A 24,859-nucleotide genomic window follows, 5' to 3' on the forward strand; every position below is an offset into this window, starting at 1 on the left:
ACCACTGTACTTCATCCTGGTTTTAAACGTTCTGCGTCTGGACTAACTTTTGTACACCATCAAACAACGCACAATTTGACATGTTAGCGAAGTTGCTAATTAGCATAGCGCTCGGCGCTAACTAGTAACATCTCAAAAACAACAATAAAAGCTCAACAGTACGAGAGGGTTCGTGTACTCACGTCTGATAGACGGACACGGGACTTAGCAAAACACTAGGGACTTTTTCCAATGAACACGACTTGAACCTACTGCTGGAGAACTGAAATACAAGGAGCGACGAACTCTCTCGCTTCCCCTCTCACTCTAAAAAAAAAAACTTGCGCGTAGAAGCGTGACCGCCGGTCCCTGCCTGTCTCAAAAACAAATTTATTTTCCAGTCTTTTGAAAAGGAGTAAATCTCCGGCTCAGTTACTTCAGCTGCATCCACCGTAACGTTGTGCGTCGGTTAAACGTGTCCGGACCAAAAGTGAGAAGTTGTTGATTTAAAATGCCAATGATGGCAAAAGAGCTTCAATCCATTTTGACTCAGAGGGCTGTCATTGGCACGGAAACTTGATGACGATTGCGGTCACGCAGGCAAGCGTTACAGCAAGACCTCCAGCCCGGCCAGCAGCACCACCAGCAGCTACGCTCCCAGCAGTAGCAGCAGCAGCAGCCTGAGCGGCATCATGGACGTGTGCGGCGGCGGCGGCGGGGGGCCGGGCGGCGACCCCGGCGGCGGTGCGGCGACGGGCGGCGGCAGCAGCGCCAGCAGCACGTGCAGCAAGAGCAGCTTCGACTACACGCACGACATGGAGGCGGCGCACATGGCCGCCACCGCCATTCTCAACCTGTCCACCAGGTGTCGCCAGCTCCCGCACGTGGGGAAAGCGCACGGCGCGCTGGCACAGGTGAGCCCTCGGTGTGCGGGAGGCAAATGGGAACCGGGCCGTTGAGGTTTTTTGTGTCCGGCAGAGCGAGGACGAGGAGGGCGGCGGCCTGGACGCGGACGGTCCCGAGGGCACCGGGACTGTGCTGACCCCGCTGCAGCCCATGTCGCCCCAGCGCCAGGCCCTCCTCCATAGTCACCGCTACCAGCTGAGCCAGGCCGACTGCTGGGACCTCCCGCTGGACTATACCAAAATCAAACGCGTGGACGAGCGTCAGGATGAGGTAAGCCCCTCCCCCGACTCTTGACTTGAGCAGGCGTCGGCCCGGTCATGCCTGCTCTTCTGCCCTGCAAATGCCACTTGCTGTTGATTTTAGGGCATTCGTCTTGTTGAACTGAAGTCACCTTCTGTGAATTTAAGGGCATTACCAGGTCACTTTTTCGTCAATTCCTGTTGATGAATTGTTATCATGACTTGCTCAGACACGGCTTAACTAGCTAGGCCATTAGAAGTGGGAGGGTTGTTTCAATTCACTGCAGAAGCACAAAAAGACATTGCATTGCCTTTACCTAGTAGGAGCGATTATTATACATTTGCTCAAGTTAATCACGGCTGCACTTCATATATATACTGTACTTTGCTTGTTGAATGAATGATGCTTTAGCTCACAATAAGCAACTTCTCCATGAAACTGGTAACAACCAGTTCCATCTTGTATGCAGAAGAAGAAAGAAGAAGCTGCAGATGTTTTGCATAAATATGCTGCTAAAATGGCAATCTGTTTTTATACACATGTACTAATTAGGCTTACATACTGAAGGAGTCGGACCATTTAGCCAGATTGCCGGAATCACGCCAGCTGAACCGCCGGGCCCGCGCTGGCGCGGCTCCAACAAACCCGGCCGGCGAGATCCCGACAATTCGGCCAAAAGGCCAAACTCCGCGCATTCGCCTTAGTCTTAACCGCTTGTACTGACTCCATTTTGAAAGCTGGAAGAACGCTTCGAAACACAAATTGACAATTTATTCAGGTCGACAGCGATCAAACGGCAAGGCCAAACGGCAACAGACCGAGGCGAGGAGGCAGACTCGGGGTCACCATATAACAAGTCAACAAAAGTTTCCAGAGAAAAAATGACAACGATTCGTTAAACATTCAGTCTTTTCGAAGGCTCTCGCAGGGCGGGCCGTGGGCAGGAAGAGGGGTGTGTTTGGGTTTTCTTCTGTTGCAGATTTGGGCAGTCAAGTTCGTATGTCACTGTTGCTGGCTCATGGTTAATGAGGCAACTGAGGTGGGAGGTTTGGCCTGCCTTGACGTCTGAGAGGCACCGACCTATCCAACCTAGAGTTGTTTTTGTTATCGGGTGTTGTGTTCGCACAGGACGTCCCGCCATTTGTTCTGGACTGTCTTGAAGAGCTGATTGCTGAATTTGGTGTTGCGGACGTGGGCTCGTAGATGTCTTGCCTATCACCTGGTAGTCGGCGTCAATCTTGCTCAGTCAGCTGCATGACGCACACGTTAGGCTTCCGTGGTCAGAAGGCGTCATGTATCTCTTATGCCCTATGGCAAATATATTCTGCTTGTTTTCCTTAAACTATTATATAAATGCTGTTTATTTTATATTGGGTACGTTAGAGTAACACAAACATTCAAACAGTAAAAAGGAGAAAAGATACTATTCCCTTCAATACACATATAGACAGACAAGTTCACGGGGTGTTGCCAGCTTGCTTGCCCAATTCCTTAATAGGGCAAGACACCCATCTGTTGCAAGGGCCAAAGCAATGGGACGGAAGGTTTAGAACGATCTTGGAAACTGTATTGTGTAGTATAGTTTCTAAAAAAGTCAAGTGCCCTCTCTCCTTATTTGGTGTAGTGTTTCTAAATGTCCTCCTAAGGATTTGTACTTGAACTTGACAATTCCCGCCAAAATCAATGCACTGACATTAAAATGAAGTCACTAATAACCAATTATTTTCTTGTCAATGTCAAAGCATCTGCTATTTATTCGGTGGCTGCCATTGACAGCGCTAGACATCCAATCTGTTTGAAGCAGGAAAGGTTCAAATGGATTGGACGTCTACTGGTGATAAACCATAAATTCACGGCAGACGGATGAGTGGATGGCACATCATTGGGCGTTTATCATTGTGTTGGGAACAGCGACAAGCGCTCTTTTTTTTTTTTTTTTACGGTCATTCATGTAGCTGACGGACATCCTGGATAGGGTTGGAAATAAAATCTCGAAGAGTACATATTGCGCATTTCCCTTTTTCGTACGCCCCGATTCCGACGATGTCATTTCACTGCCGTACCAGTACGAGTATCACTGCAAAGCTCGTTTTTTGTTTTGTTTTTTTTTTTGGTCCAGGGCGAGGAGCCGGACGTCTTCCGGGACCTAATGGACGATCGGCACTACCCGGGCGACGCGCCCAGCCCCAAACACCTCAAGTACTCGCCCTGCAAGGAGGCCAAGAAGGAGCTCCTCACGTAAGGCCGCGCCATTTCGTCCGTCGGCCAAAACCTGACGCCGCTGTCGCCCGCCGCAGGTTCTCCGGCTGCCAGCTCCTGGACAAGAATCTGAGAGGGATGACGTCCCCCAACGCGCAAGAGCTAAGGTAACGGTCGGCGGCGGTCGCGAAAACGACTAGCGCTAACGGAAGAACGCGGGGTCCCGCAGGTGCCCCACGCCGGGCTGCGACGGATCGGGACACATCACGGGAAACTACGCCTCCCACAGGAGGTAAGGCGGGCTGCGCCGTGACATTCGTGCGAGCGAGCGATTCCTCTGGCTTTCCTCCTCAGCTTGTCCGGTTGCCCTCGAGCCAAGAAGAGCGCGGTCAAAATCCCGCACAGCAAAGAGGACAAAGACGACCAGGAGCCCATCAAGTAAGATCCGAAGAAGGGTTTGCTAGCACAGCACATCAATAAAAATTGGAATGAAAAAAGTCCAAAAAATCCTTTCAAATGTCAATCTCAGTACATAGATTGAAATAAAACAATGAAAATGAAGTAAAAATATAAATAAGTCAAAAAAATTTTTTTTTAATAAATTCATGTTGAAATACATAAAAATGAAAATAAATAAAAGTTAAATGAAAATATCAATCGATTTTGGGGATCATTTGAAATAAGTCAGTCAAATATTGGTCCATACAAAACATTTGAAGTAAATAGATTAAAACAGTCAATTTAAACTGAAAAAAGTTCCAATAAATAAGTCAAAATAATATGTTAAAAGCGAAAGGAATGAATTCAATTCAAATTGAAGGATTCTGACCTTTTTGCCAGATTGCCGGAATCACGCCAGCCGAACCGCCGGACCGGCGCTGGTGCAGCTTCAGCGACCCGGGCCGGCGGGACTCCGACAACCCGGCCAAAAGGCCAAACTCCGCGCCTTCACCTTAGTCTTAACCCCCTTTTACTGACTCCATCTTAAAAGCTGGAAAAAGGCTCCGAAGCACAAGTTGACAATTTATTCTGAGGCGATGGCAATGATACAGAGCAGAGAGACCCAGGCGAGGATCCAAGGTCAACATATCACAAGTCAACAAAAGGTTCCCGAGAAAAAAATGACATTGCTTAGCTAAACATTCAGTCATTTGAGGGCTCTGGCTGGGCGGGCCGTGGGCATGAAGAAGGGTGTGTTTGGCCGTCGTTTAAGATTATTGTCTGTTTGTGGAGTGGAAGGAGGATTCGGGGAGTTACTGTTCTCAGGGCAATGTGGGTTGTGGATTTAGCCACCTCAGTGTCAAAGGGGCTCTTGGAGTCTTGTCAGTCGTGTTATCAGTTGAATATCGGGCATTCTCTGGTGTTCCTTGTGTCGGGACAGGGCGTACCGCCATTTGTTCTGGACTGTCCGGGAGAACTGATCGCGAGAGTTGGTAGCGCAGACGCGGGCTTGTAGATGTCAGCGTCAATCTTGCTCAGTCAATTGCGTGACGCGCACCTTGGGCTTCCGTGAAGAAGGCGTCATGTATCTCTTATGCCCTATGTCCTGCTTGTTTTCCTTAAACTATGGTATAAGTGCTATTTATTTTATATTGGGTGTGTTAGAGTAATGCAAACAGTTGATCGGTAAATACGAGGCAAGATACTATTGCCTGATTGATTATATTAAGTGTGTTAGGATAATTCAAACAGTTAGTACTAGAGATGTCCCGATCACGTCATTTTCAAAGTATCGGAATCGGCAAAAAAATATTGGACATGCCTTTTTTTAATTTTTTTTTTTTTTTTATTAAATCGTTTTCTAATTGTATTTAACGTTACCGACATAATATGTTACACTCATCCAGTCTTTAGTTTTGGCTTAAGGTAGGATTATCAAATTTATCCCGATAATGGTGGTAATTAATTTTTTTAAAAATGTAACACGTTAAAATATTTAACGCAATTAATGCATGCGCTGCACGACCCACTCACGCAATGTCGCGCTCAATCTGTAATGGCGCCGTTTTACCTATATAGAGGCAGCGTATAATGTGTAGAGTGAAATTTGGAAGCCTTTGGAGCCTTTTTTTAATTGGCTAAAGCCTTACAATCCCTCTCCCTATGATTAGAAATATCGTGGGAAGCAATGTGGGGAAGCAAGATAGTAATTGATTTTTTTCTTAACACCCTATGTTATTTCCCAACACAGAGAAGATATATCAATTGGTAGCTCTACGCACAGTCATGGTTCCACTTCCCATCATGCTAGAGTATCATTTACTGAAAGCTCAACAAATACACTAGATGGCAATATTTAACCACAATATACAAAGTCACAAGTCTTTCTATCCGTAGATCCCTCTCACAGAAAGAATGTTAAGAATGTAAATGCCATCTTGAGGATTTATTGTCGTAATAAACAAATACAGTACGTATGTACTGTATGTTGAATATATATATTCATCCCAGTTTTATTCATTTTTTTTCTTAATGCATTGCCAAAATGTATATGATCGGGAATGATTGGAATTGAATCGGGAGCAAAAAAAAGCAATCGGATCGGGAAATATCGGGATCGGCAGATACTCAAAACTAAAACGGTCGGATCGGGAGCCAAAAAACATGATCGGAACAACCCTAGTTAGTACCTTTTCTCGTAGTCACCGTCTATCTCCTTCAAAATGAAAGAAGAAATACAGGGCAAATAAAAATGAACGGAAAGAATGTTGAACAAAAATTTAGCAAATAAAAATACAAATTAGAATAAATGAACATTGAAAGACATGAAATGTTGGCACTCCAATTGGAATGAGTGTCACTCGGGTCGTGACGAACAAGACTTTAGCGGGAATTGGCTCCTCAGGTGTCCGGTGCCGGGCTGCGACGGTCAAGGTCACGTGACGGGCAAGTACGCCTCTCACCGCAGCGCCTCGGGCTGCCCCCTGGCGGCCAAACGTCAAAAGGACGGCTACGTCAACGGCGGCCAGCCGGCGTGGAAGGTCGGCAAGACGGACGGCGTGACGTGTCCCACGCCGGGCTGCGACGGCTCGGGTCACGTCAGCGGGAGCTTCCTCACCCACCGCAGGTGAGCCCGTCCGTCCGCCTTAGCCTCGGTCTCGTCCGACGACCCACGGGCCCGCCCGTCCGTCGCTGCGTCCAGTCTCTCCGGGTGTCCCCGGGCCACCTCGGCCATGAAGAAGGCCAGGACCGGCGGCGGCGCCGCCGAGATGCTGACAATCAAGCAGAGGGCCGGAAAAGGTCAGACGTGGGGGGGTCGCCCGTCATAAAAATCTCAACCGACGACACGTGGCGTTTTTGGCTTCAGGCATCGAAAACGACGAGGAAATCAAACAGCTGGACGAAGAAATCAAAGATATCAACGAGTCCAACAATCGAGCCGAGTCCGACGTCATTAAACTGAGGACGCAAGTAAGACCGCCGCAATCAACAAACCTTGCCTTTGTCTGCTGGGCGATCGATCCATTTCATCAGTCAACCTTTCAGAGACGGCTAATTCATTATTTCTCAGCGATTAACATTCTTAATCAAGATTTGGCAAGTTTTCACCAGCCAATGCCAGTACTGTAGCGAATCATGTTTTTTCAAATTTAAAATGGAGATGTCCCCGATCTGACCCCGTGATTGGAAAAATTTTCAGAGGACCGGAATCGGGTGAAAAACATCAGGTTTTTATTTTTTTTTAATTCAAAAGCAACTAACATTCCAGATGTACAAATGCATTTCCAAAAGAAACAAAAATATATGTTTTATCCTGTACAACATCGCAACACAAGTGGAAACGGCGGAAGTAAACCCGATGTTATGCTAGCTGCGGGGGGAAGCTAATGCTAGAATAGTATTGTGCAAGGGTGATCACCGCTGGAAATAGTTTACATTTGGATGTTTTTTTTTTTGAGGTATTACACTGCTGGCCAAAAGTATTGGCACCCCTACAATCCTGTCAGATAATGCTCAATTTCTCCCAGAAAATGATTGCAATTACAAATGCTTTGGTAGTAATATCTTTCTTTATTTTGCTTGCAATGCAAAAACACAAAAAAGAATGGAAAAAAACAAATGAAATCATGATCGTTTTACACAAAACTCCAAAAAATGGGCTGTACAAACGTATTGGCATCCTCAGCCTGATACTCTGTAACGCAACCTTGAGACGAAATAACTGCGAAGAACCGCTTCCAGTATCCATCGATGAGTTTCTCTGTTGGAATTTTAGACCATTCTTATTTGTACAAGTGCTCCAGATCTCTGAGATTGGAAGGGTGCCATTGTCAGATTTCTCCACAGGTGTTCTATGAGATTCAGGTCTGGCCGTTTCAGAAGTCTCCAGTGCTTTCTCGCAAACCATTTTCTTGAAGTGTGTTTTGGGTCATTGACCTGTTAGAAAACCCATGACCCAGCTTTGTCACATTGGGCCCTACATTATTTGTTGGTAGTCTTCAGACGTCATCATGCCATGCACACGGTCAAGCAGTCCAGTGCCAGGGGCAGAAAAGCAACCCCAAGGGGGAACCTCCGCCATGTTTGACTGTAGAGACCGTGTTCTTTTCTTTGAAGAGCTAGTTTTTTTTCCTGTAAACTCTATGTTGATGTCTGTTCCCAAAAAGCTCTATTTTTGTCTCATCTGGCCAGAGAACATTCTTCCATTTTTGGCTTTCTCAGGTAAGTTTTGGCAAACCCTAGCCTGGCTTTTTAGGTCTCTTCTTCGTGCGTCATAGAGTCCCTTTTCATTCAGACGCCGACGGATAGCACGGGTTGACACTGAAGTACTCTCGGACCGCAGGACAGCTTGAACTTGTTTGAATGTTAGTTGAGGGTCTTTTTCCACCATCCACACAATCTTTGGTTGAAATCCCTCGTCAATTTTTCTTTTCCGTCCACATCTAGGGAGGTTAGTGGGCTTTACACTTATTGATGACACAGGAACATTCAGGTCTTTGGAGATGGACTTGTAGCCTTGAGATTGCCAATGCTTCCTCACAATTTTGCTTCTCAAGTCCTAAGACACTTCTTTGGTCTTCATTCTTTTGTCCGCGCTCATTTTGATTTTTTTTGTCCCATTCTCGTTTGTGTTTTTTTCCATTGCAAGCATACGACTACCAAAGCATTTGTAAATGCAATCATTTTCTGGGAGAAATTGAGCATTGTCCGACGGAACTTATACTAATTATTTGGAAATTCCTATTTGGAGATCCTTGGAGATATCAGGTGACACAGACTCTGATTCGTTTCCAAAAATATGTGATCGGGACACCCCTAATTGAATTCATTTATTTATTTTTTCATTCCTTGAAAACTAAATGAGGCGGCATGATGGGTTATGAGTGGTTAACACGTCCGTCCGCCTTACCGTTCAGAGATAAAGGGTTCAATACCGGGCTCCGGCTAGGGTTGCCAACAGTCCCGGATTGCTCGGGACATCCTGGAATTGAGGAAGTGCTGATTTGTACCGACAGCGGTGGTAACGGTCAGAAGTTTGTAAATTCCGTGTTTTCCCGCCCACTCCGGGACAGTTGGAAACCGTAGCGCCGGCCTCCCATGTTCTTCCTGTGTCTGTGAGGGTTTTCTAGAGTACTCTGGTTTCCTCCCACATCCCCAAAACTGAATTGAACGCTCCAAAATTGTCTCTGGGTTTGAGTGTGAGCACCAATGCTTGTTTGTCTCCCCGCGCCCTGCGATTGGCTGGCCACCAATTCACGGTGTACCCCGCCTCATGCCTATAGTTAGCTTGGATAGGCTCCAGCACCCCCGAAACACTCGTGAGGATAAGCGGAACGGAAGATGAATGAACGAATACTAATTGGCTGCATACTCATTTGACTGCTCAAACACCGCTTAACTCATTGGCTACCATTGACGGAGATAGAGGTCCAATCCCTTTGAAGCGGGAAGGTTGGCGTTGGCTGCCACCCTCTCGCTTCAAATGGCTTGACCACTACTGGTGACATCTACTCATCAATGGACAGCAGAAGCACAAAAAGACCTACTGGCGCCCCTACCAATATGGCGGCCCCGAGGCCACGTTCCCATCAAAGTCGATGCAACGACATTAAAATCAAGTCACAACTAGCTTATTTCTCAAGCGATTTTGAATCGATTTTTTGATCAATGCCTTTGCTATTTACATCCAATCCGTTGGATGTCCCGCTTCCAACGGTTTGGACATCTACTGGCGCTAAACTAATTGGTGGGAGTGTCCGTCTTGGCCAGATCACCACGATGGAGAGCAGCCTGAGGTCCATGGAGGAGGAGAACAAGGCCATGGAGCAGCAGAACGACTCGCTGCTGCACGAGCTGGCCAACCTCAGCCAGTCGCTCATCAACAGCCTGGCCAACATCCAGCTGCCGCACATGGTAACCCGCTCGTGTACCAACGCGACTTAGCTTGGAATGGAAGCGCCGAACCAAGAATCCTTTGTGCAGGACCCCGTGAACGAGCAGAACTTTGACACGTACGTGAGCGCGCTGACGGACATGTACACCCACCAGGACCGCTATCAGAGCCCGGAGAACAAGGCCCTCCTGGAGAACATCCGACAGGCCGTGCAGGGCATCCAAGTCTAACCCCGCCCTCCGCCCGCCGCCACGCCAAAGCGAACAAAGGTCCGGATTAACTCTTTGTCCGCCGCCGTAGTCCGTTTCAACCGGATCGGACGTCTGGCGCCGTGAAAGGCTGTTTTGTTGTTTTTACTAACTGCCACAACGCATACGCCGTGAAGGATTTTTATTTAGTTTCGCCGTAAGCCAGGGGTCTCAAACTCGCCGCCCGGGGACCAATCAAAGTATTCGTGTGGCTTGCGCGCGTGTATTTTGTCAAAAATAAATGATGCCGTATATGCATTCAAAAATAAAATAGTCAGAAATTCAAATAATAAATAAAAATGTGTTGCCCACACAATTTGCCATGGTCAAATTATGAAGAATTTTTTAAAAAGTCAAACCTGTGTCCAGGGGACAATATTTTGCTATATTGCCATTGTTAAGTGTGCCATTAGTGTTGCTCGGGTGTATTTTGTCATGGGCAGATGAAAAAAAAAAAGTCAACTTAAAAAAACTCTGTACAGTACATCCATATATCATTTAAAAAATAATAATAGAAATAGTGCTAAATTAAAAATAATAATGAATACGGAAAAGTGTGGCCCAATCTTTTGAAATGAAAGTGTTGTGTTCGTCTGGCCCAAATTTTGACATGGGGAGTTTTTAAAAATTGAGTTAAAAAGAACATTGCAATAATTAATAAATTGCAAAAAAACATTATATTACAAAGCATTTTTCAACATGGGTTATTTTCATTTAAAACAAAAATGCCTAAAGCAACACTCGGTAACTTTTCAAACTTTATAAAGTATTTTCATAACATTTGTGATATTTTGACTGACAACTAGTTGAATGACACCTCTTTTATATTTTGAGGGGGTCTGTATCGCTTTCACTAATTAATTTTGAGACAAAAAAAAAACAACGCAAATGCGCTGACTGCTTTACGGCTTACGTCACTTCCCCCTCTCCCCATTCATTATAAAGATGGAAGTTGATGCGAACGCTTTCTCGTGAATTCTACAAAGATAGCAGAGCATTAAAAGAGAGAAAAAGGAGGGAAAAAAGGGAGGCTACCGGGATACTCAAGAATAAACATTGGCCGGCTTTCACTCGCTGGCGTGTGTCACGCCCCCACCCCAGTGTGGAGGGGTGAAGGAATCTGACCTTCTAGCCAGACCGCCGGAATCGCGCCAGCCGAACCGCCGGACCCGCCCTGGCACAACTCCAACGACCCGGGCCGGCGAGACTCCGACAATCCGCCCTGAAGGCCAAACTCCGCGCATTCACCTTAGTCTTAACCCTTTGTACGGACTCCGTTTTGAAAGCTGGAAGAAGGCTTACCGGGAACAAGTTGACAATTTATTGGGGTCGACATCGATCAAGCAGCAAGGCGAAACGGACACAGACTCAGGCGAGGCGGCAAGACTCGCTCGGTTAGTTAAACATTTAGTCTTTTGAAGGCTCTTGCGGGGCAGGCCGTGGGCAGGAAGAACAGTGTGTTTAGGATTATTGTCTGTTTGTGGATTGGACAGGGGGATTCGGGAGTTACTGTTGTCCGGGCAATGAGGGTTGTGGATTTTGCCACCTCAGCATCAAAGGGGCTCTTGGAGTTTCATCAGTTGGACATCGGGCGTTCTACGTTGTTCCTTGTGTTGCCACAGGGCGTCCCGCCGTTTGTTCTGGACTGTCCGGGAGAACTGATTGCGTTGATTGAATTGGTGGGGCAGATGTGGGCTTGTCAGCGTTGATCTTGCTCACAGTTTTATGACGCACACGTTGGTGTTAGAGTAATACAAACAGACAAACAAATACGAGAAACAATACTATTACCTGATTGATTTGTGTTAGAATAATGCAAACAGACGGGGCCTACGAGAAAAGGGGTTAGCCACACTAATGCACACGGTTGTTAACCGTCATACGCTATTGTTTAGCCGCAACTGGATTCATTAGCTTGTTACTATTTGTCCTTCACACAGTCGCTGGAAACTAAAATGTCGTTAAATCCATCTGCAGGCGATTTAATTTTGATTGATTGATGATTTTACGACACAGTCCGGGTGTGCGCTGGTCCTCATGGGAAACTCAGTCCTCTTTAAGGCAAAACAATAGGGCTTTTGTCCACCGGCGTCGCTAAAATTGACCAAAACTGAAAAATTACATAGTGTTGCTTTAAATGAATAATATGACAAATGATTAATTAACCCAAAAAAAATAACACAAGGTGTACAAAAATGACAAAAAAACAAAACAAAACAGTGGGACCTGGACCTCTTTAGCCCTGGGCATCTCAAAAAGTTACGTTACTCCTATTTTTGAGGGAATCCTCGATGCAACCTAGACTCATATTCCCAGCACCAACTTCAAATAAATGAAGTTTGAGACCCCTGTTGTAAGCTAACATCACGTTGAAACGGCCTCGCCTGGACTTTTGTACATTTTCATACGACCTGATATAATGTGACGTACAGCTGCTAACGGACAGATTGACGGACGGTCAACGGTGTGTTCAACGGAGACAATCTGCCGCCGATCGAGCGATTCATGAGCCACGTGGACGAGCAATATCGGCGTCATTCATTCCGATGCAATCTATATTGACAAAAAAAACAAACAAACAAAGCAAAGTTTGGGTATATGCAATTTCTTATGGATTCAATTATCATTGATCAGCGATTGATGTTTTTACTGGTTTTGTATCCACTTTTATGACAACGGCCACGCCTTCTTTTCTTTCTTTTGATGGGTGGGTGTTGATGGCGGGTGGGCGGGACTTACAGGGTCACACACACACACACACACACAGACACACCTCATTTGTACATTTGCACTCGTCGTCCACTCAGCAGGCTTGTTCCTTACGTGCATGCACTTTATTGGGGCTCGTCGGAAAGCAAAAAAATCGATAAATAAATACGAAAAAGTGTACAGCGCTGACTGGGAATTAGGATGACCGTGGGGGAAAAAACACTCATCACACAAAATGATTCATTTATTATCTGTGATGCCTTGACATACGTGTTTTTCGAGACGAGTCGTAGTACAGCTAATTTGGTTGCTTTGATTTGTGAGCAAAAAGCAGCCGTGATGAGTCAATCCAACTTCATCGAAAGACGAATTTGTTTTTTTTAAAAAAAGAAATGTCCAAACCAGAGGCGGGTAGAAAATTTGACTCGCGTAAGAGTAGCGTTACTTCAAAATAATACGACTCAAGTATAAGCATTTGTCGAAAAGAATACTCAAGTCATGAGTAACTGCTTCCGATATCTGATTCAACAATGGTATATATTTTTTTCTCAGCACAGCCTCATCGGTATCTACTGTTATTATTGTACTGTACTATAACCAATTACATGACCATATAAGGCCCAAAACAATACAAAAAAAAAAAAAAAAAAAGATTGAATTCTGACTAGACATAAACCTGCCCAAAGAGCATGAGTTCCCTCTGGTGGGCAAAAACATTACCTACCGCGAAATGAAAACGATGATATCTCCGGTTTTCCATGATCCGTCGGTGCCCAGTGCGTCGGTTTGGTCTCAATATTGGTAGGGCCGATATAACAGCATGTACACTTTTTGCTAGGGACGTGACATTAAGACCAAACAGATTGGGTGAACGCGTGCTACATTTCTCACGAATATGTACCTAATGAATTGATGGCTAAATGGATAATGCAAAATAAATCTGTATTGACTTACTGTATCCTAACTTTCGCACTGCAAATTTATAACATCTTAATCGGTTATTTTCCCTTAAATCTAGTCGAATTTTGCTACTTTGTTATTGTTAAACCAAACATCTAAAACTTGGTCATTTTTCACCTATATTTTTCACCTAAATCAATTAAAAAAAAATGCTTTCAAATAATATTTTGAACAATATCTATTCTCGAATTCAGAACATTTCTGACAAAAAAGTTGTTGTTTTTTTTTGATTAAATACACAAATTTATTGCTTAAAATAAGTATGTTAAGCTTATTTTCAGCCAGCTGTTTTTCTTATTTCAAGAAATAGGTAAGTGTATAAATTTTACTTGAAGCAGTGGCAGATCATTTCCCTTATTTCTACTACAGTGGTTCTTAACCTGGGTTCGATTGAACCCCAGGGGTTCGGTGAGTCGGTCTAAGGCAGTGGTCTCAAACCGGTCCTCAAAGGGCCGCAGGGGGTACTGGATTTCATTCCAACCAAACGAGACAAATACCTTTTCACCAATCTGGTTTCTTACAAGTGTAATCAGTTGATTGCAATCAGGTGCTGCTTATGTTAGTAGAAACCTCATTGGTTGAACTGTTTGTGCTGGATCTGTTGGAACAAAAACCAGGACCCACTGCGGCCCTTTGTGGAGTCTGTTTGAGACCGCTGGTCTAAGGCAAGGGTGGGCAAACTATTCCACAAAGTGGGTGCGGGTTTCAGTTCCAACTCATCAAGAGGAAACCTTTTTACCAATCTGGTGTCTTGCAAGCGCAATCAGTTGATTGCAGTCAGGCGCTTCTTGTTTCAGCTGACACCTCATTGGTTAAACGGTGTCCTCGCTGGATCAGTTGGAGCAAAGACCTGGGCCCACGACAGCCCTTGAGGACCAGTTTGCCCACCACTGGTCTAAGGGGTTTGGCGAAGGTAAAGAAACGCAGAACCCTATTCCCGTACGCTGATTAAATTTAGGCCATTTAGGTTTGCTCCCAATTTACAGGCTTAATTCATTTCTTTTAACTGTTAGTCCTCAATCAGATGGGAGGAGGTACTGGTTTGCTCAGTGGAAGGTCGACTCGCACTTGGTTTGAGGGAATTAAACAGACCAATGGGCAGCATGGTCTCATATTTTGAGCTGTTTATAAAACATGCTTATAAAATAAGAATTTTGAATGGGATTTTGCTCAATAATTAGCTTGCCAGCTTAAATATATGGGTTTTGAATTTGAAAAAAAAAAAAAGCTTTATTATCTAATTCTGAAGGGTTCGGTGAAACCACATGTGAAACAATTGGGGTTCGGTATCTTTTGCAAGATTAAGAACCACTGTTCTAGTAGATTTACACCGGAAACAAGTTTTAAGGAGGTGGCTTTTTGCAGTGCATAGCTATTGGTTCAGGTGATACACCGTGCGATTCAAACCTTTTTTTTTTTGTTAAAAACTACTAAAGAAACATTGTTGAAAACTTCCAAAATAAATGTCTGGATTTTATTAGCAAATTTAAATAGCAATATTTGAACACATATTAAGATAAACAAGAAATACAAACATGTTATTCTCATCTCAACTATCTAAGAATGCAGAAAAATACAAATTTGTCTTAATTAGGGCGGCAGCTATCGAATATTCAGTATAATATTCAAGTATTCTACTGAAAATTCCATCAATTAATCAAGTAATCAGATAAAACTTTTCTTTTTTTTTTTTAGGTAAAAAGCAATTATAAATATACATGTGAAAACAAGACAATTCTCCTAATATTGAACCATTTTTAGAGTGTCTTTACTTTAGATGTACATTGTTGAAAACAGTCAACAATTGCATCTCCCATGTGACTAGAAAAACAAAATCACTGCTTTCACTCAAAAAACTTAAGATATTAAAATGAAAAATCTTATTTCTTTCCTAAAAATGTCATTACGCATGATAACACACATCACTTTCACATCACTTAAAAGTGATGTGTTTTTCCCATGTGTTTACATTGAATTTCCATTCGTGTTAAGCTATTTTTAAGTTCTAGTTAAGTTTTAAAGTTGGTCTAAATTGTAAGTCCTGATACGATTTTGAGTTTACCGGCTGGATTGGAGCACATTAGGCACCAGCGCTACTTGGTGTTTTATCCAGCAATGACTACCGAGCTAAAATTGAGAGTTAGCTTTATTATGTTTTTATCTGACACCCTCATCACTCTACAACGCTGTGTTTTTACAGATTAAATAAAGCCTGTATGGAAGACACGTTAGCCACGTATCGACAATAGTCATAATCAATAGAAACCTAGCCCTCCGAAGGGCTAACGTTACGTTAGCAAGGTACAGTAACGTTAATCTTATTTACTACCGCTGAGAAGTCTACTGCTTTAAGATGGCGGCTGTTTACTAATGCCAGCGAGTCTGTCATTTCACATCAAGTTCTATATACGTCTATGAGAATCATCAGACAAGTCAAGTCATCAGCCAATCAAACATGCCTTTGAGGGGAAAAAAATGGAGTGGCACATTCAGCAAGTGAAAAGGGGTCAATGTAAGTCCGTACGGGAAGACAATCTAAATTACCAATATAACTGAAGTCATTATATAATGCAAATAAGGTTGCTTAAAAGTTGCTAGGGACAATTTCAGCATCCTGAAAAATCGCTTCCTACCGTCCCTATGCAAACCTACGCCCTTGGTCGGTGCCAAATAAAAACTAAAAGCTATGCTTCTGCAACCTCGTGTGTGGTTATGTGACTGTATTGTCGCGCCCGGTTGGTATCGTGGATTATTGTTGCGACGTCTCATTGGTGAAACTGGTGGAGCCACTGTGCCGGCAAAAATGAACCTAATATGTAGAGTAAAGATGCAAGGACTATAGTGTAGGCCAAAGTAGCGGAGTCACAAATCTACTCAAGTCAAAAGTATGGCGTGCTAAAAGAAGATTTTTTTTTTACTGTTACATTTACTCGAGTAACGCGTTACTACCCACCTCTGGTCAAAACAAAATAAAAGCCAACCATAATGGAAAATACCAAAAATATTTGAATAACTCCTCTCGGCTCATCGGTATGGCATTAGTGATTGCGGTTTCACGCAGAGGATAAAGAATATGTGACTGCCAGTACCGTTTCAGAATCGGTGTGCACGCTTTAACACAACGCGGCCTGAATCCGTCGCTGAAAGTGTTCGAGTGAATCGCGTGCTTTTTATTCTTTGGCTGAAAATTTCCAGTAAGATGACAGCTTTCATCTGGATCAAGTCGTGTCACAGCATTTCAATTGAAAGTGAACTGAAACCAGACGGCTAATGTACTTTTTCGTTACAAACGGCACCTCGTTGTTGATATTTGCCTGTATTTTGCATTTCAGAGACTTTTGTTGGAATGATTTGAAAAGATTCATCTTGTTTCTTTGGTGGTCTTTGAATATTGAGAACTAGCGTTGCACCGATACGTTGCTAAAATGACATGATCGTCCGTTTCGGGTAGTACTATAAAAAAAAAAAAAAGTACTTTTGGGGATTTAGTTTCAAACTACCCGAGATGGCCGACAGCTAATGAAAGTTCATTCGCTGTTGGGCCTTCACGCTTCAAATGGGGCGGATGTCTAGGGCTGTCATTGGCAGCCGCTCAATTTAGCATTGTGTGACCATGTCATGACCGCAGTCATTTACTGTTAAAATGGGGGGGTGATATCTGTACAGAATGGACATGGCCGATACCACGCAGAATCTGTATTGGAAGCCCCCAAAACTGGTATTGGTGCAACACTAACAAAAAGATTGACTAAGCGGCAAACTGAAAAATAAGTTTTCCCCCCCTTCATATCGGGAACTTTATAACTCAATAAAAAGCACAATTTAAAGACTAAGTGGTGGAGATGTGTACAAACCACGAATACACCTCATATGAATATTTGTCTAAATTTGATTTTTTATTTATTTATTTTTTTTCCTATAGTTTTTCTGCTCTGTCACGAGTTGCTATTTGCTTTTGAATGGTGAATTTCTGTTCTATGTGAATCATGACAGTGTTTAGAATCGCTCACTCTTCAGAATAAATCTTGTGTTGCAACTCGCTTGGGTGCCTCTTTTCGGCTAACTACACAAATCAGCTTTGATGGGAATGAGTTGGACGTCTGTGGCTGTCAATGGCAAGCAAATGAAATAAATAGTCGTTGACCAACCGAAATAAACCATTTTTTTAAAATATACGTTTGGTCCTCCATCCGCGGGTAGCGCTGTTCCTTTACAAGTTTCCCTCCAATCGTTTACTTTCGCGTCAACAAGTCTTTTCCGGTTCAGGGAAACGAGCGTGGAGAAGGTTGCTAGTAAATAAACCGGACAGAGGTGCTCTTTTTGTTGTTTTTTTTCCCCCCCTCCTCCCCGGCTCCACCGGACCGAAGTGACCGCGGGTCTAGAATTCGGACGCGCCGGTTTTGTGCTCCTTGCCCAGCATGGTCAAGTGTGTCGTTTCCGGCTGTCCGAACCGCCTGCTCAACGGCAACCGAGGCGTCTTGAGTCGAGCTCCGAAGAGGTTCTTCCCGTTCCCCAAAGACCCGGCCCGGGTCAAGGTACCGACCGGCGTCAGACCACAGTTACAAACACACATTACATGCTACTTATATATTTATCCACTCGTGACACTTTTTTTTCCCCTTCCCGTCTTTTCGGCGCGATGCTAAAAATGAGCAACTTAGCATGTAGCCTCGTCGCCTTGTGTGCTTCTCGAGACAAACCCCAGCAAAAACCTCTTTTCTCCACCAACTTTGCACACTTTGTACAAACTTGCAAAACTATAATCGAGTAAAAGTAGATGTAACCGTTGATAAGAACTAGTATAAGTTGGTTTTTGCTCATCCTCAACGTGGCGCTAAAAGCGTCTGCAAATGAGTGATAACACATTCGATGATTTTGATAGTCGATTATTATTTTGGGGATAGAGGAAGTCGGCGTGATGTCACGAATCGATAACGTCACTTCGCTTAGCAACGTATCGCCATTTTGAGAAGGGGGCACGCACAGCTAAACATTCCGTAGACAAATGTCTGAAATTCATATATTTCAGGTGTGTTTTGCGTCTTTTTTCATAAAAACGTCTTAAGCGTGGCTTACTGTTATCACGAGTCACTGCCGACAGACGCGAGGAGGCGATACGATTTAAAATTACCGTGTATTGGCTTGCAAATCTGCCCATACAAAGTCGCAGCTGATAGCTGGATGAACAATCCAAAGGAATGGCCTGCAGTGGAGTTCGGAAACATCTACAACTACTTCATAAAGTCACCCAGTAAGTTGACCTTTATCAATTACGTGGAATATGTACTGTGTGGAACTAAGAAAACTGGTAGTATATACGGAGCGATTATTTCTGCCGTAACCGGTAATTTGCCTCCAAGCGTTATTTAGCCGTGAACACGACACGGCAAAATAACCCATTCCTACCAGGCCAATAATATACCGATTGACTAATCAGAGCAGTTCACAGCAAAAGAAAAATAACGCTTTGCGGGTTGCCGATTACGGTAATAATAACCACTGCCTAGTCTATTGAATCCAGGCATCTAATTGGGGCAAAAATTTACTCACCAGTAATAAAATGTCGGCTGTAAACGTGGTTGGATTTAGGTTCCCCCAGGCGAGAATAGTCTACGGAACAGTCTTCATTTACTGTTCAATGAATTGCTTTCAGCCATTTGTTTCTCCTTTTCTTCTCACGAGGAAGAATGGAAAAACTTCAAATGCGGCTCCGAACTCTTCCTTGTGTGACAGCCCGCCACACGGCAACTTTTAGTCATTCCGACGGAAAAAAAGACCGCAAATAAGACGAAAGTTCAACGCGTTTGTATTACAATGCACGACAGAGCAACTGCTCGCGACTCGTCTTTTGCCCCATTTTCAATATGGAGACACTTTGTTGTGGCTGGTGATGTCATTAATGCCCGGATGTCCGACTGCGAGAATTAGACGACTGACTCGCATTCAAATCATGTTCTTGTTATCTTACGATCGCTGTTACTTTTAAGCCGTAAATGTGCATTGGAACCAAAAACGATAGGCTGAGAAAAGTTTGTGTCATTGTTTTACAGGAGCTCGACAGACATTTCTGAAAACGGATTAGTTTTTCACTACGAGTCATGCACACGACTCGCCATAACATTTGTAAAAATGTTGAATAAGGATCATTTATGTTTGTTTGTTTGTTATTCATATTTTACACAAACACTGGGATCCTATAGTAAAAAAAACATGACTTGATAGAGAAAAACCAAGATCATATTTGTACCTAGAAAATGGTCAAGAGTAGGTATATCCCGTTGCTGATTTTTATGGGGGGGGCATCGCGATTCGAATTTTTTTCAAGATAAAAAAAGGACTTTCAAAATAAATACATTTTTAGACCAGTAAAAAAAAATACCCGCTAAATGACAAATCATCATCATTTTTGTTGAAAGTAGTCCCTGCTGGTACCTCATCCTTAAATGCTCTGTTTACAAATATTACACGATGCTCTGTTATCATAAGTTTTTAAAGCAGTAGTAGATAATTGGACGCCATGCGTTGGGACGTTTGTGGCACTGAAAGAGTTCATAGGAAAATAACATCTGAAGATCGACGTGCAGTTAAATTTTTGTATTTGTGACAACAGTACACCCGTGTTTAGTTATAATCGAACGATCGCCCCCGGCCCGTCCCGTTCAAAATGAATTGGACGCCTATAGCCGTCGACGGCGAGCGGAGGAGTCGGCTACGGCCATTGACGGGTTCGACACGGTGCGCAGGTATGGCTGGCGGCGTTGCGAGAGACGGACAAAAAATGGGAAGTGGCGGAGCAGCGCTTTATCTGCGAGGAGCACTTCCTCCCGGAAGACGTCACCGCGGACGGCGTCAATGGCGACGCCATCCCCATCATGCCGCCCTACCTGGACGGACCCCTGGGCGAGACGGGCGCCTGGGGGGCCGAGTCCGAAGAGGAGGAGGACGACCAGTGGGGCGGCGGCGGCGGCAGCGGTATGGAGGAGGAGGAGGAAGAGGCGGATGAAGATGAAAGCGGAGCTTCTCTGCAGCAGGTCACATGTTTGACTTTTTGAAGTCGTTGACAGGACTAGAGGAGTTTGTCATTGGTAAACGTCCATCCATTTTAGGCGGCCCCTCCCAATTCAAATGGATGGTCGCCGTCAATGGCATCCAATGAGTCATAAAATAATGCTTTAATTCTTTTGAAAGAAATAAGCTAGTTATAACTTCATTTGAATGTCAACGGTTTAAGTTTGATGGGAATGTTGTTGCAGGGCGGCCATGTTGATTCAGGGCTATTAACTCTTTTCATGCGTCTGCCGTCACTAGTAGATGTCCAATCCATTTGAAGTGGGAGGGTGGCAGCGAATGAACCCACTTCAAATGGATTGGATGTGCAGAGCTGTCAGTCGCACTGAAAGATGAGCATGAATGCAAATGACATCTATCGCTGTCAAAAACAGGCAATAAGTAAATTACAATTACAAAAACCAAAATGTTAGTGCAAATTGAAAGCAATTTGTAAGAACAAAAACAAAATTTGCGGTAGTAGTTTGCTTGACGTTTTTAACACAGACTTCATAATACAGTATATTGACGGGGCGCGGGGCCTATAAATAGGCCTATATCTGCAAAAGCTGATCGAGTGGAAACACAAGGAGCTTTTTGCTTTGAAAATTCTTGTGAATAAACGCTTAAATTCCTGAATTCTTTATGGATATGGACGTAAAACAGTCTCGATTCTTGGTTAAAAGCAAAAAAACGGGCAGTTGGCATTTATATTCCGTAAATATGTCGAATGCGCTGCTTGTTTAGTGCCGCAACAATGAATCTATTACCTCGAGTATTCGATTTGAGAAAAAGATTCAAATTGAATTGAATTTGGCTGCTTCGAGTATTCGTTTAATTAAAGTGGTGTTGTACTGGTTTGTTTTGAAAGTGTTTGCATTTAATTATTGATTTGGGTGGATATACCGACCTCTAATCTGCCTCATTTCACATGGCTGAGTCCAGCTGCTCCCTGTTAAGACTAACATAGGCTAAGTTTTTGTTTGAGCTCATGTTTTTTTAATGCATTCGTAATTTAGTTTATAGGTATATTTAGCCGGTTTTTGTGGGAATATGTCTGAACCATATGTTAAGAGCATTTAAAAAAACAAAACATTAGCATTTTATAGCTTTCAAACTAGCATACGTTTGCGATGTAAATTAGCCATTTTTTTTGTTGTTGTTGTAAATAGATCCTCAATTATTCATTTTTTATACCGATTGAGGCTAAGCTCAGGTATTTTTTTTTTTATGTTCCTTATCTTACTCGATTATTCGAACTAACTAGTTCATCAATTAATCCACCATTAAAATAATCAATAGCTGCAGCTCTACTGCTAGTCTTTAAGCCATTTTCGCGCCGCATTATCACCACAAAGAGCTTTTTAAGGGAAAATTCTTGTGAATAAATGCTTAAATCCCCAATTTTTGTATAGATATGGACGTGAAAGAGTCTGGATTCTTGGTCAATAGCAAAAAAACGAGCAGTTAGCATTTATTTTACATAAATATTGCGAATTGTGATGCCAATGCCCTAGCGGTAAATTTCTCACATTGATTTTTTTTCCACAACGTTTCAAAATGCAAGCATGGTACGAAAAATATAAGAATGACCTTGAATCCACGAACAAATCACTCCTGAGACAATCCTTACTGTTTACGGTACGGTACAGCTTTCGTACCTTTTCAACCTAAATCCAGCGTCGGATCGCTGCGTGCGTTTGAGAATAACTCCTTTTGATGCTAGGTGTGGGTAGGACCCCTACCCGAAGGCGTGGCAGGCGCAGTGTCAGCGCCCCGTGTCCCGTCAATATATTATATAAGTATATACAATATATATATATGTATATATACAATATAAGTGTATGTTTAGTGCTTTTTTTTTTTTTTTTTAAAGTTCAAAAACATGATATAATTTTTGCCATGATAAATAAATACAGTTAAATATTTTTGAAGAATTGAACTCCTCTCAATTCCAGGTCCTAAGTGAGACTGTGCCCATTCCCCCCCAGGTGAAGCCCTCAAGGTAAGCCTTGACTTTGAACGCATTCACTGCAAGAAATATTCAGACTATGGTGGTTAGTAATGTTTTTCATTTTCTTAAATTGGCATTAGCGGCGATACAGCGCTGACAGCCCCTCCCAAACCTAATGGATAGGACGTCTGAGTGTTAACAGGAAATTTCATTTGAATTTTTCAGAAAACGCTCAATTTGATTTGGACCTCAAAATAGAAAACTATAGATTTCAAACTCCATTTGATTCTATTTTGATTTTTTTTTTTTTTACATTTCCAATGATTTTTTAAAAAACGATCCTAATAATGATTGGTTTGGACATCTGTCGTTGTCAGTGACAGCCAAAGAAAGAGAAGAGTTGATTTAGCTTTTTCAGTCTGACCACTGATCTTTTTCTTCCAGCGAGCACCTTCAACCCAAAGAGGATCCCCCGACACCGAAAACGTGCAGGAACGGTGCGTCTCTTCACACGGCTTTCTGTATTAAAAGTTGAGCCGATCCTGACTTTTTGGTTCCGGTTTAGACGTGCTCCTGGCACCGCTAACGCGCCGCCTCCTGGAGCTCATGCTGGCGTCTCCGGAGAGCTGGCTGGACCTCCACCAGGCGGCCGGCCGGCTGCAGACCCGCAAACGTCACGTCTACGATATCATCGGCGTGCTGGAGAGCATCAGCGTGGTCCAGAGGAGGTCCAGGAGCGTCAAGTGGACGTGAGCGCGCACGCCTTCCGTCCGCTATTTACCGTACGTCCGAATCGAAAGCCGTCGTCGTCCGTCCAGTGGTCGGTGTCCCGTCTCCCGCTTCCTGTGGAAGACCGAGGAGAAGTTCAAGGAGGAGCTGGAGAACCTCAAGCTGGAGGAGAACACGCTGGACGGCCTCATCAAAAAGTGCGCTCAGCAACTTTTTGACATGACGGACAACGAAGAGAACGCGACATATCCTTTGAGTAGACGAATGAAAGTCGAGCGTGTCGTTCACGAACGAGCTGGCCCTTAACCGGCGCCCGCACGGCGGCCTACGTCACGCACGAGGACGTGGGACGGCTCCCCGCCTTCCAGGAGCAGACGGTGATCGTGGTCAAAGCGCCGGAGGAAACCAAGCTGGAGGTCCCGGCGCCCACACAGGTAATAAATCCTCCGCTTTCATTCAGGACAACAGAAATCGGATAATATTTCCTTTTTTTTTTTTTTTTTTTAGACAGAAAAATTTGAATAATGAAAAAATATAATCAAATATATTTTAAGTTTTTTAAATGAAGTTTATTCAAAATTGGAGAATACGTTTGAATATTTAAAATTTGGAATAATTAAAAATTAGATTTTGGATATTCAAAAAAATAATCATCTAACTAAAAAAGAATATTTACAATTTTCTTTTATTGAATAATATTGAGATCCTTTGAATGGGGATTTGGAGATTTATTACAAAATTATCAAAAAAAATTTGGGGGGGCTGTTTAAAGAGAATGTTGACCTTTTTTGTTTAAGAGCTTTTTAAAAAATGAATGAAAAAATTATTTTTAAAAAAGGCCATTTAGTCTAGGTTTTGTTTTTTTATATATAAAATTGTTCAAAGAGAATTTGGATCTTTTTATAAGGTCAATAAACAATTCAACATGAAAATAGTTTTCGATGATTAAAAGCACGCATTTTCACCCGCGATCAAAGAACCAATCGGCCGTGTGTTTGTGGTGCAGGACAACATCAAGATGCACCTGAGGGGCGGCAAGGGTCCCATCGCGGTCATGACGTGTGACTTGGGCACGGGCGGCGTTCCCGTCAAGGAGGAGATGAGCGGCTGCTTCATGACGCTGGACCAAAGTCGCATACAGACGCAGACCTTGCTCAAGACCGCCCACTAGAGGAGAGGAGACCGTGTATTTTTTTTATTTTTTTTTGACGGACAAATTTGTTGCTTTTGTAAATAAATATTCACCACTGTAGCTTAAAATAACAAGAACCGGGGTGTGTGTTTTTTTTTTTTTTTTTTTTGTCTATTATGAATCATGACGGAACATGCTTTAACTTGTTGACGGCGATGGACGTCCAATCCCTTTGAACTAGAAGGATTGGATGTTGTAAATAATGCAATGTAATAAAGAGTAAATAATGAGTTCCTGGCATTAAACTTGCTCAAATACTACAATTTAAATTGAAATCTTTTTGTTTTTGTATGGTAGTAACATTTATTTCAATGTACTGGACTCTTTCAAACCACTTTAGTACATTTGTCTTTTCGGGCTAA

At 43.4% G+C, this 24,859-nt stretch overlaps 2 protein-coding genes across 3 annotated transcripts in view; both read left to right on the top strand.

The window, feature by feature from the left end:
- myt1la (myelin transcription factor 1-like, a) overlaps positions 1-17,615 on the top strand; it is a 42,414-nt gene extending 24,799 nt beyond the window's left edge. Inside the window, exons 13-23 of the mRNA XM_057822426.1 lie at positions 580-893; positions 958-1,155; positions 3,245-3,363; positions 3,423-3,491; positions 3,554-3,616; positions 3,679-3,762; positions 6,170-6,391; positions 6,467-6,564; positions 6,632-6,735; positions 9,535-9,678; positions 9,748-17,615. Of these exons, the coding sequence (XP_057678409.1) occupies positions 580-893; positions 958-1,155; positions 3,245-3,363; positions 3,423-3,491; positions 3,554-3,616; positions 3,679-3,762; positions 6,170-6,391; positions 6,467-6,564; positions 6,632-6,735; positions 9,535-9,678; positions 9,748-9,888 (1,556 nt within the window). The 3' untranslated portion in view covers positions 9,889-17,615. The remainder of the gene's footprint in view (positions 1-579; positions 894-957; positions 1,156-3,244; positions 3,364-3,422; positions 3,492-3,553; positions 3,617-3,678; positions 3,763-6,169; positions 6,392-6,466; positions 6,565-6,631; positions 6,736-9,534; positions 9,679-9,747) is intronic.
- A 132-nt stretch (positions 17,616-17,747) lies between these two features.
- e2f6 (E2F transcription factor 6) lies at positions 17,748-24,760 on the top strand. Of its 2 annotated transcripts, none has more exons than XM_057822427.1 (8): positions 17,748-18,110; positions 20,319-20,606; positions 22,581-22,627; positions 23,021-23,073; positions 23,142-23,325; positions 23,395-23,548; positions 23,623-23,739; positions 24,312-24,760. In XM_057822427.1, the coding sequence occupies exons 1-8, from the start codon at positions 17,994-17,996 to the stop codon at positions 24,474-24,476; spliced, it is 1,125 nt and encodes a 374-aa protein (XP_057678410.1). In that variant the 5' UTR covers positions 17,748-17,993; the 3' UTR covers positions 24,477-24,760. The 2 variants fall into 2 exon arrangements, with proteins under 2 accessions (XP_057678410.1, XP_057678411.1); XM_057822428.1 differs by having other exon boundaries at positions 22,614-22,627.
- Positions 24,761-24,859: the final 99 nt, after the last annotated feature.

This window comes from Corythoichthys intestinalis, chromosome 19, assembly GCF_030265065.1.
Source record: "Corythoichthys intestinalis isolate RoL2023-P3 chromosome 19, ASM3026506v1, whole genome shotgun sequence".
In the NCBI taxonomy this organism is placed as follows: Eukaryota; Metazoa; Chordata; class Actinopteri; order Syngnathiformes; family Syngnathidae; genus Corythoichthys; species Corythoichthys intestinalis.

What these genes read in the sequence shown, in the direction of transcription:
- e2f6 (XM_057822427.1), top strand. Translation starts at nt 17,994, where the DNA reads ATGGTCAAGTGTGTCGTTTCCGGCTGTCCGAACCGCCTGCTCAACGGC. An exon ending in AAGACCCGGCCCGGGTCAAG is followed by an intron (nt 18,111 to 20,318) that starts GTACCGACCGGC and finishes CACGGTGCGCAG; the next exon opens with GTATGGCTGGCGGCGTTGCG. An exon ending in TCCAGGAGCGTCAAGTGGAC is followed by an intron (nt 23,326 to 23,394) that starts GTGAGCGCGCAC and finishes TCGTCCGTCCAG; the next exon opens with TGGTCGGTGTCCCGTCTCCC.